The following is a 12,192-nucleotide window of genomic DNA, read 5'->3' on the forward strand; positions in this document are numbered from 1 at the left end:
AATAATGTGGAGTACCTGAGAGTACAGAGAGAATACTCACAGAAAATTGGTACGTTGCTTAAAATTTTGTATATGTATGTGTTCATGTATTTATACATGGGAGGGTAGCAATCAAACCTGAAAAAGTTGAGAAATCAGTTTTATTTTGTTTTGGTTTACTTCAAAAAGTTTAAGTCTGAACTGTTTGTGTTTTACAAGTCCAAAATGAATCATGCAGTTTGTAAAGGTATCTCCTAATTAACACAGCATGTGGTTTGCCAGGCAAGTTGGAAGAGTTTCTTCCAAATACGTGATTAATCTATGAGAGACAGCAATTTATCTAAGGGGAGCACAGACTCTCGCGAGGAAGGTGTTTGTCAGCTATCCTTGTGTAGTATTGGATACAATTTCAGCAGAAAAGTTCTGTAGGCTGTGCTTCTGAAATTAAGCTCAACTCTGGCTTGCTGCCTTTGTGTTAAAATTGTTACACACATGGTCATGGGTAAATCTTTTCAAGTTCCCTCACAAGTGCTTAACAATGAAAATAAAATACAGGCTCTGTACAATTAAGGGGCATGCCATAAACAAGCAACATCAGAGTTGTAACGGGAATAGCAAACATTAAGGGCAAATAAACACAGACAAAACTCCCAAACTCAATGAAGTCTGTCCTCACCTGAAAATTGTCTCCTCATATTTTGTCAGTGCCTGGCTCCTAAATGCAATAAAGCATTACAGGATTGCCCCGTAGTTTATGTGCTCTGTTCAGTTTAGACATATTTTTCTTCAGCCATATTTTTACAAGGCGCTTCTGCTTATTCACTAATGCAGACGTTGTAACAACATACTTGAATTGCACAACCCATTTTAATCAGGCAGGTTTAAAACCCTGTAACTTAAGGCAACCTCTGATAATTTGCTGTGGCCCACCAGAGTGCCCAGTCCATCATTTCAGAGCCAGCAGATGTAGCTGATCCTCTTGTCTCTTCCCCTCTGCAGCTCTGAAGATGTGGTGTTTGCAGGGAGCCACTGCATTTGCTATGGCAGTGTGTTTAACGGAGAGTCACAGAGCTGGGCACGGTCTGTGTTAACAGGATTGTGAGCTGCTGGGAGAGACTGACCCTTTTATACTTCAGTTCTAGGCATCAGCATTAAATCTGTGGACTTGGGAAAGCAGCTGTCTCCAAGCAGTGGGATAGCGCTGACATTACCCCCCAGGCCCTTTGCTGTAGGTGAATCATTTTTCTCACGAAGCGTTGAAGCTGTTCTCTAGTCCTTAAGCTGCAAGTCTCAAATTACCTTTTGTCATCTCCCTGTGACCCAGCAAAGTCAGCTTTGTGCCAGGGGGGAGACCGCAAAACCAATCTCCGGCAATTTGACTGAAAATACTGCATAAGGTGCCAGCCATGTGACAGCAGTAAACCCGCCCAGGATAGGTACCTGGCCTGGCATGGCCAGAATGTATTGCTATGGGTGAGCGCCTGTACTTCACATTTTACTATCTTTATTCCTAAGTGTAGGTTCTCTTAGCTTGTCTCAAGGTGCTGTTTTGCAATTGTGATATTAGTCTACAGCAGCTGGTCCCAGGTTGTTATCCCTGGTCCACCCTGGTCGGTGGTGGTCCCTGAGGCCCCCATAAATCAGCTGTGAAAGCTCACCTGCATGCCAGTGCCTCCAGCTAAAACCTGCCTGTGTTCAGATAAGGAGGGCCTTTGCTTTTTGCTCCTGAACACGTGGAGTAACCTTACTGGGAAGGAAAAAAGCATCAAGCAGCTGTTTGGCAATGTGTGTCTGAAACGTAATCTTACTATTTATAAACTAGGGTTTAACCTTTTTAAATGTTTATTATTACGTCTCTCAGCAGTAAATTAGCACCACAATTCTTGCAGATGTATTTGTTCTTTTGCATTTGGGTTTACCTCTGCTTTAATGAAAACTTGCTTGTATTTGCTACTCCAAGGTGTCATTTGTCTCATCAAAACAGCCAAACTCTGAAACGTGAACTGGATTCCTTTCTGGCTTGTGCTTGTAGTAAAAAAAAAAAAAAAAAAAAAAATGGTTAATCTTCGTAGTCTGCCTACCTTCAGAGCAAGCCTGTGTATGGGGTGGCTTCCAGTAATGGTATGGCTTACACCTGTGCAATTGATCATATCAGAACTGCTTTCAGGCAACTCTGAATATCATTTGAGGTCGATGAGGTGTGACTGGAAGCAACATTTGGACCGTGAAACACTGTATGTTTAAGGAAGAATGTAGGTTCATCATCAAATCCTAAACTGAGATCACAGGGACTGACAGTAAATGGAGAAAACTTTTATTTGAAACTGGGAAGAAAACCTCTCAGAAATCATTATGGCACAGGTGAAGGAACTGTGTAGTTTTGAGCATAGGACTGTAACTTAAGTACTTAGATAAATTTTACTCCTTTAGCAAGATTATAACGTAATTTATTAGAAACACAATGCTACCTCTAAATTGTAAAGCAGTTCTTAGAAGCCACTGGACAGCCAAGTCTTCAAGGGTTTGTTACATGGTACACGAACCAGACGTACAAAGAAATGAAGTAATGATCGTGGAGAAGAATATAACTATACACTCTTAAACTCTCTGAAATCACTTCCAGTCCCCAGTTCTGTCCTTCTCTTATTTTAGACAAAACTTTGGCTGTTAAGAACCACAACAGTGATGCACCTTGATCAAAATGGTGTTTGATATGCATCCTCAGTTGTAGTGAGTTACATCCATATCAGTCCTCTGAGGCTCTTGGTATTGGGGCTGACTTCTGTCCAGCAATGCAACAAACAGCAGTGGTAACTAAAATTATTGGCAAATAAAGAGTTTCTGTATTCCTGATATACAAGTGAAATATAAACAGGTGAACTGAGTGAGACTGGTTCTGTATTTCTTCTCAGCTGGAAGCACAGATGAGGTTGGGCAGCTGTTGCAGCATCAGGTGCACAAGCATGTTTTACTTGCAGAAATACGACACACAAGCTTGGAACAAAACCATTGCTGCCACAGGTCATGGTAGCTGTGACATATTACATAGCTGTGACACATTGCAGCCCTTAGGACACAGAATGTGTTTCCCTCTTGTCACTTGTAAAAGTTCCTGTTGCATTCTCTGCTGATGACTTCTGGTTCATACAGCTTCCTCTTTCCTTGTGGAAATAGCAGTGAAACAGGAGCGGTGTGGTAGGAGGCTGCTGTGGGTGCACAGTGCAATGTTCGGGGTTCCTCTGGGGAAGGGCGGCTGGGAGGGAAGGAGCAGCTTGTCCCCAGCAGCCCTGCTTCCCTCTGAAAATGTCTCCCCAGGCCATGCTGTAGCCCCCTCCTTCAGCCAGTGGTGTCTCCTGGGAAGTCACTGGGCCAAGTCATCAATGGATTAAAGGAAAATAACATTTATTAAGAATAAAAGCCTACTTGCTTTTAAATGTGCTCTAATTGTGTTCACATTGAAAGGCACTGGCTGTCCCCCTGCTCGCAGTCAGCTTGAGACAGGACAGTAAGTTATGTTAAGGCTCTTTAGATCCTAAAATACACCCCTCTTCCTGCTCAAAAATTCAGTGTATTCCCCAAGAGCAATACAATACACCTGCCATGACAGGCAAAACCAGAAAGGTTTCAAAGAGAAAAAGGTGACATGAAAATTACCAAAAGAGGGACAACTGGAAGGAGTGGGGAGGACATGGAAGCTGGAAAAAATTATATGGAAGTTCTGCTGTATCCTTCCGAATGAGACTTCAACCAAAGAAATTTGGGAACAGCCCTAATCCTAACCCTCTGCTTTACGAACATAGATTTTACTGCTGTGTTCTGTAGCATTCACAATCTCCAGATATGCTCCTATATTTGTCAGCTTAGCAGGTCCACTCTCAGGCCCTTCATCCATGCATCCTTCTATCTACTTCTCTTCCTCAACCAACTTTCCCTTTGAACTTTTTTTGCCACCTTAACCGGGTGAAAACAGGTTGGAACAAGTGCATTTCTTCCATGAGAAGGCTGATATTTTTGGAGAATTCATAGCAGAGACGTCTCTCTGCTGCTTTTATATACTATATGGCACAGAAGAAGCTTTTTACACTGTTCCACACAACATCCTAGTCTCTAGACTGGAGAGACACAGATTTGACGGGTGGACCACTCGGTGGATAAGGAATTGACTGGATGGTTGCACTCAGAGAGTTGTGGTCAATGGCTCAATGTCCAAGCGGAGACTGGTAACAAGTGGCATTCCTCATCCGTACTGGGACTGGCACTGTTCAACACCTTCGTCAGTGACAGGACAGTGAGGTCAAGTGCACGCTCAGCAAGTTTGCTGACCACACCAAGCTGTATGGTGTGGTTGACACATTGGAGGGAAGGGATGCCATCCAGAGGGACCTTGACAGGCTTGAGAGGTGGACCTGTGTGAACCTCATGAAGTTCAACAAGGCCAAGTGCAAAGTACTGCATGTAGGTTGGGTCAGTCCCAAGCACAATTACATGCTGGGCAGAGAATGGAATGAGAGCAACCCTGAGGAGAAAGCTTAGGGGTGTTGTTGGGCGAGAGGCAGCGTGCAATGCTGTAATGTGCAACGTGCACTTGCAGCCCAGAAAGCCAAACGTATCCTGGGCTGCATCAAAAGAAGCATGACCAACAGGTCGAGGGAGGCGATTCGCCCCCTCTGCTCTTGTGAGACCCCACCTGGAGTACTGCATCCACCCTGGGGCCCCCAAGATAAGAAGAACATGGACCCGTTGGAACCAGTCCAGAGGAGGGCCATGAAGATGATCAGAGGGCTGGGGCACCTCCCCTGTGAGGGCAGGCTGAGAGAGCTGGGGTTGTTCAGCCTGGAGAAGAGAAGGCTCCAGGGGAGGCCTTTCAATACTTAAGGGGGTTTATGAGAAAGATGGGGACAGACATTTTAGTAGAGCCTGTAGCAGTAAGGCAGGGGTAATGGTTAAATTAGGAGAGGGTAGATTTACATTAGATATGAGGAAGAAATCCTTTACTGTGAGGGTGGTGAGGCACTGGGCCAGGTTTCCCAGAGCAGCTGTGGATGCCCCATGCCTGGAAGTGCTCAAGGCCAGGCTGGATGGGGTTTTGAGCAACCTGGTCTGGTGGGAAGTTCCCCTGCCCATGGCAGCAGGGTTGGAACTAGGTGATTTTTAAGGTCCCTTCCAACTCAAACCATTCTATAAGTTCATGCAAGAATTAGAGCCCTAATAGCACTCAGAAAATAGGCATAAAAATTCCTTTCTCCCTCCAGTACAGTTTCATCTGCTTACTGCAGCTTTTGATTTCCATCACAACCCACCTGCCTAGAAAACATTCTCTGCAAAGATTAGAAGTGAAGACTTCTGCATACAAGCATAAAATCACAGTGTTGCTCAGAAAAGGAGTATAAAATACCTGTTGTCTCCACAGCTTACCTCACTGCCTGTTTAAAACTAAAGCTCCTGTGGTCTTCCCCCCACCCCCAGAGCTTCCCTGCATAACTGATGTTGAACGGTGCCTCAAGCCAGATAGCTGCCCTTAGGCAGGGGCAGCAGCAGGGTATTACCCAGCTGGCTTGTGCTTTACAGCACGAGGTTCTCAGGGTGCGGTAACACCAGAGGAGTCCAGGGGCCTCTGGCACTATTAGAGTCTCTTCTGGGTGGGGCAAGGGAAGAGGAGCCTGGTGTTGTCAGGCAGTCCTATCTGCAGGGACTGTCCCACCCAGGGCCATTGAGAGGCCCTCTGGCATCCCTAACTCTTTGCAACTCTCACTTGTTAGCAACTCCTACAATGCATATTAGCACCTATTTATCTAGTTCTTCCCCAGCCTATCTGTTTCACACTGGCAGGTGATAACCCAAATTCCCCATTCGTATTCATCTCTGGTCCAGGTTTGCTTCCCTCTGAATTGCAATGACAAATTTCTCCTGATAGTCCTAAGTCTCACTACCCAGGAAGATCTCTATCACTGATTTGCTACACAGAGTGGTACCTTTGAAACCCTCTGGCTGAGCTGATCTAGAGTTCAGTTAGGGTCTGAAGATAACCTTGGGACATCAGGTTTGTCTGTTGAGGTGAACAATCAAACCAGTCTCGAAGTGGAGAACACTCCAGTTGGGCTTGCACATATTCTGAGCACCTCTGAAACCTCCCTCAGTGCATCTGTGCTGCATCTTACTCATCCAGAGGAGCAAAACAAAAGGAACAGGAAACATCAGGAAAACTCTGCAAGAACTGCCCGCTGAGCCAGTGCTGCCCAGAGGTAAACTCTGGAGAAACGGGCACCGCCGACCTTTGAAGTCCCATGGGAGGATCTGTGTTGGCAAAACTGACATCCAGAGGAAGGTTATGATGGGCAAGAAAGTGGGAAATGGGTACCAAGCTTTCAAAGATGTTTGTCAACACGTACAGAAAGATACTTACTGGCATATTCAAAAGCTGTATAGGTCCCATGAGGGTGCTCTGATGCTTGGGCAGCAGGTGCTGAAGACTAAGGCAGTTAACATGAGCACTATGAAAAGGTGAAAGCAGGGCCAAAAGAGCAAAAGCCCCTCTGAAAATCACTGGGATCAGCAAGGCAAAATTATGTTTGTCTTCTACCAGAACAGCTCTGTAAATTTAGCAATAAGTTTACTAAGGAGAATGCAGAAATAAAATACACACCTGTAGTAACTGTGTGGGATGTGATGGGAAGATGACCAAATATTTATGTATAATTCTAGTTACTATATCCAGTAGATGATACAGAGCAATCATTTGTCTTTATGCTGCTATAATAAGGTTGCTGTCCTGCATGAGCAGAGCTGAGCAAGCAAACCAGTCCCCTTGTCCCAATCGCGTTTAAGTGGCAGGGTTTCTACAAACATGCTTTTATATTAGTTATGCCTGCCATAGCATCACGAAACGCTAGCACTCACCATTTCAGCTGCTTCCTCTGATAATGACTTTGTTTAATGCATCTGATGATGACCGTTCCTGCCTGGAGCCATGGTGAAATGCATTCACCAATCATTGCTTTATTTATTCCTGGGGCATTTTGCTAGAAGCATTCAATGGGCAGAACATCTTTCTTTTCTCTTGAGATTACAAATGATGTGACATACATATGAGTTAACATCTTTTTAGCTTTAAATCCATTTACCTCGATTTTCTAAAGGTTTGCTTCAGGGTTGGAGGAGAATGTTTCCAGGTGAGCCTGATTGGGTTCAGCTAGTTGTGACAGATGCAGTTCATTTGGGGTAAGGGAGGAAAATGGTGAAGAGGGGATAAAAGGCTTTGGCAGCCCCTGCAGAGTCCTTTCTGTCAGGGAATCTTTCTAGTTTTCTGTCTTAGTAACTGCTTGTTGTTTTCTCCATCTTATTATGCCATCACCCATTCCTCTTAATTGTTTTCTTCCCTGGGAATTTTCCTCATCTGTGGATTTGCGACCCTGCAGCAGCCCCTTAGTTATCCCTGGCAAAGGCAGCAAAGATTTTTTGGGAGGAACTCCTTCGGTCAGGACTCGCCGCTTGCCTCCACGCCTGGCCTGGTGCTCCATTGACTGGGATCAGCTCTGCCTCCTGCAGCCCCTAGGCTCTGGGGGCTTTGGATCTGTCTACAAAGCCACCTACCACGGTGCAACTGTGGCTGTGAAGCAGGTGAAGAAGAGCAGCAAAAACCGGCTGGCGTCACGACAGAGCTTCTGGGCTGAGCTGAACGTAGCCTGGCTACAGCATAATAACGTGGTACGTGTGGTGGCTGCCAGCACGTGTGCCCCAGCCAGCCAGAACAGCCTGGGCACCATCATTATGGAGTATGTGGGTAATATCACTCTGCACCATGTAATCTATGGCACTGGTGATGCGTGGAGACAGGGTGAGGATGATGAAGGCGGATGTGGGAGGAAGGCCCTGAGCATGGAAGAGACTGTGTGCTATTCTTGCGACATTATAACGGGCTTAGCCTTTCTTCACTCACAGGGCATTGTACACTTGGACCTGAAGCCTGCAAACATTTTCATCACTGAGCAGGGAGTGTGCAAGATTGGAGACTTTGGGTGCTCTCAGAAACTGGAGGAGGGCTTGTCCCAGAGCTCCCATGTTTGCCAGCAAGGGGGCACATACACACACCGTGCCCCGGAGCTCCTCAAAGGGGAGAGGGTCACTGCCAAAGCAGACATCTACTCGTTTGCTATCACCCTCTGGCAAATTGTCATGCGAGAGCAGCCCTACCAGGGTGAGCGGCAGTATGTGCTCTATGCTGTGGTAGCCTATAACTTACGCCCTTCACTGGCTGCTGCTGTTTTCCACGAGTCACCAGTGGGCCAGAGACTCCAGAGCATTATTAGCTGCTGCTGGAAGGCTAATGTAGAGGAGCGCCCGAGTGCGGCTGAGCTGCTTCCCAGCCTCAGGGCCCTCAAGGGAAGCCTCTAGGAAAATGCAGGACTCTTACAGTTTCTTTTATTGTTGTCTCTTCTTCCCTTTCCTTCAAACATAATGAATTTAGCCCCTGTGTGATCTAAAGGCTTTGTTGCTGTTTTTTATATAAAAAAAACCCACAAACCAAAAGCACAAAACTGTTTTGATATAAAAAGATTATAAATAAAGAGATTTAACAAAACTGGATTTTTACCATGGGAGGGGATAGAGGCAAGGATCAAGGTGCTGGCAAATACAGCTTTTTAAGGTTGACCTGTTGTGAGCTGCCTTGCTCGGGGAGAAACTGGGGAATGTGATGTGCAGAAAAAAAGTTGTTTTCAAATAAGTGAAGTACGAAAAAGGGCTGCTTTTGGAAGGTTCTTTGTACATAATACCTTTTGGTATTTCCAAGATGTCAGATGTGAGCAGTTCTTTACACTAGCTAGGTTTATGCATTTGAGCTTTTCCTCTTCATTTACCAAGGAATGAGTATGCATCACAAATCAATGCATGCAGAAAAACAAATACGGAGTGTCAGCGGGATTTTTCCTTGTTCTTAGGTGTACTTAATTTCAGTAAGTATGCTGTTTCTGAAATGGAAAATGTGAACTACCCACATACTGCTTGAAATAAGAAACCTTTTTTGTCAGTCTATGGCTCTTAAGAGTAAGAAGATACCTTAACAACCTGTGCTTTTATAAGACCTCCATGCTACCAGGTTCGTTAATTCTAATTTGCTAGTTGGTATACTGTAAACTTTAGCTCTTATAAGAGCATCTTGTGTGGAACAGAAAGTTTCCAGGTTTTGGAAGTACAGTGGGAGTTGAAAAAAAAAAATAATTGCGGAAGCATGAAGGGAGATGGAGAGATGCAAAAACCTCATAAATCAAGGTGGTGGTGGTGGTGGGGAGGGATTACTTGCCCTTTGTAATGCATGGATCCATATTAGACAAGATACTGGAAGTACTGAAAAGGAAGATTGCTTAAAGCAGTAATAATGATACTCTGCACGTGCTCCAAATAGACACTGTTGAACTATCCTCTGCACTGCTTATGTCTTATCTACGATCTTTCCTAATCTGGTTGTAAGGTGTCTGGGGAAGGAAGTGCTGTAGGCAATGGGGAAGACAAAGAGCTCTGATCCCTGATTTATCAGAACTGATAAATATACATCTGTCTACTTCAACCCTTATCTGGAGCTCCAAAGATCTGACTGCTGTAGCTGATATTGCCATTCTGCTTAAAGACTCCCACTTCTCTTTAAGACAGGAGAAAGAGTGAGGTTTCAGTCAAATTGTTTTTCTTCTTTTCCCTTCCTCCCCCATGCTTCCATTCTGGAAAAAAAATCCCGAAGGAATTGAGCCAGTTTCCTGATTTCTGACACACATCTGCTCTTAGCCCCGTGAAATCCTCGAAATGAGCAGCTATTTGAATTTGAGATGATCCTGCAGGTCTTGGGTTGGTCATTGAAATTAATGGTTTCTAAAGCATACCTAAGCTTAAATATTTCTTGCTTTTCTGTTCCCCTTAAGTGGAAACTGTAAAATGCCCACTGGAATGAAAAACCTGAAGGTAAATTCTGGAATATATTTTCTGTTTTCTCTCTGTCAAAATAATTATGTTATAGACCCTGAACTTCAGGTTTTTTTGTGTTGCAGAACATCTTCTAATAAACAAGAAATGTCTTATAAAAGTTAATCTAATAAACCAGTTACCTTTTAAAATGATTAGCTGAGGGCACGTAAGACAAAATGTCAGACAAAGCCATTGGCATGCCTCATCTTAACATCAACCCTTAGACAAAAATGTTTTTCCAGTCTTCAAAAGAATATAATAAAAAAAATGGAATTACAGTTTTTTAGTTGTTCCTAGATGCTTATGTGTTGTATTTATTTTGCCAGTCGAGGTAGCTTGTTGCTTAGACTGCTAGAAACTTGCTATTTTGTGCTTAATGATACTTTAGCACCAATAAGTGCTACTTGAGTCTCTGAAAAATCAAGCACCCTTCAAATTCTCTGTTATACTGGACAGAAGAATGAATACTGGATGGCCAAGATCTACTCTTGTAGCATAATCAACTCTGCAGAGGTCTCTGTCAATTTTACTGGATACTTTTTTGAGAGTGAGAACTCTGCAGCGGCACTCAAGATGTAGCCATGTCATAATCTGCTGGCATAATGATGTTCTATTGTTTAGTAACTTCTAAGATTTGATTTGCTGCTTTTTGATGGCTAATGAGCTTTGAGTTAAAACTAATCAAGAAACATCTCAGGCCTGATAGCTCAGAATCCATGGTTCTGTTCGATGAGGATTATTTAACCTGTTTGCCTTACTTTATGTCAATCTACCCTGAATTTCCTTCTGCCAGTTTGTAGCTAGCCCTTGCACTCAGTGTCTTAAATAATTCCACTGCTAGCAAATTTATTTCTCTTATGGCTCACCCTCTTGCACTTCATTTATGGATGTCTTAGCAGCACAGGAGACTGAAACACCAGTGGACGCTTTCTCGAATTGAGAGAAACTGACACTTTACTTTTACCCTCTGCTCCTATCTTTTGACTTATCCAGCCCAGGATTTTCTCTCCTAAACATGGCTGCTTTAAAAAGTTTGCAGTGAAGTATTTTTCAAATACCTTTGGAAACCCAAAGGGAACATATAAACCAGCTCCTTATCTGCATGCTGTTGGTGCTCCTAAAGAATTCCAATACAATTCAACACCACTGTGAAGCACAAGCAAGTCCTTCCAACAAAAGCAATAATGGCTCCCTCTAAATAGATCATATCTATGTGTCTGTTAATTCCTTTAATATAGTATCTGCTAATCTATGTATCTTGTGCGGATGCCAGTCATGTAATTAGGAAAGTTATTTCTTAACGACTTCCATCAGGTACTGTCCTGGAGAGAAGAGAGGCCCAACCTCTTGATTTTCAAGGATTGCCTTCTCCAAGCGTAAGAATGGTCCATCCCAATAAGCAGAAAATCAAAGGTGGCAGGGTGCCTCCAAGGATAAACAAGGAGTTCCTGATTGAACTCAAACATAAAAAATAAACATGCAAGAGTTGAGAGACCAATGGGAAGTCTAGAGCAAGGAGGAATTACCGTTGATAGAGAAGGATTGGGCTAAGGAACTTCAAGCAAACAAGACATACACAAGTTCATGGGAGCTGATGGGATGTGCTCAGAAATGCTGACAGAACTTGCTGATGTCATTGTGAGACCACTCTTTATTCTCTTTGGAAGGTCGGGGTGGACAGTAGAGAATTCTGAGGACTGGAAGAAAGAAAATATACCTCCTACCTACAAGATGGCTAAAAAGGAGGATTGGGGAAACTACAAGCCAGTCAACCTCGCCTAAAGCCGTGGGAAAGTAGTGGACAAATAATTTTGGAAATCACTGCAAAATATATGAAGGATGGGAAGGTGATTGGGAGCAGTCAGCATGGACTTATGAAGCGGAATTCATGCTTGACCAACCTGGTAGCCTTCTGCAATGAGATTACTGGCTGCTGGATGAGGGGAGAGTAGTGGCTGTTGCTTATCTTGACCTTAGTGAGGCTTTTGGCCCTGCTTCCCATTACATCCTTACAGAGAAACTGATGAAGTACAGGCCCAGCTGAGCTGCTGGGCTCAAAGGGTTGTGATCAGTGGCATGAAGTCCAATGGGAAACCAGCCATTAGTGGTATACATCAGAGATCAATACTGGGCCCAGTACAGGTTAACATCTCTGTTAATAGCCTGGATGATGGGACAGAGTGCACCTTGAGCAAGTTTGCAGATGATACAGAATCAGATGGAGTGGTCAATACCTCAGATGGTTGTGCTGGTGTTCAGAGA

At 44.0% G+C, this 12,192-nt stretch overlaps 1 protein-coding gene across 1 annotated transcript; it reads left to right on the forward strand.

Annotated features, from left to right (window-relative positions):
* The first annotated feature begins 6,689 nt into the window (after nucleotides 1–6,689).
* On the forward strand, nucleotides 6,690–8,438 carry MOS (MOS proto-oncogene, serine/threonine kinase). Its single transcript, XM_037380909.1, has one exon. The coding sequence runs from the start codon at nucleotides 7,321–7,323 to the stop codon at nucleotides 8,368–8,370; it is 1,050 nt and encodes a 349-aa protein (XP_037236806.1). The 5' UTR covers nucleotides 6,690–7,320; the 3' UTR covers nucleotides 8,371–8,438.
* Nucleotides 8,439–12,192: the final 3,754 nt, after the last annotated feature.

The sequence above is a fragment of the Falco rusticolus genome, chromosome 3, assembly GCF_015220075.1.
Source record: "Falco rusticolus isolate bFalRus1 chromosome 3, bFalRus1.pri, whole genome shotgun sequence".
Classification (NCBI taxonomy): domain Eukaryota; kingdom Metazoa; phylum Chordata; class Aves; order Falconiformes; family Falconidae; genus Falco; species Falco rusticolus.

What these genes read in the sequence shown, in the direction of transcription:
- MOS (XM_037380909.1), top strand. Translation starts at nt 7,321, where the DNA reads ATGCCATCACCCATTCCTCTTAATTGTTTTCTTCCCTGGGAATTTTCC.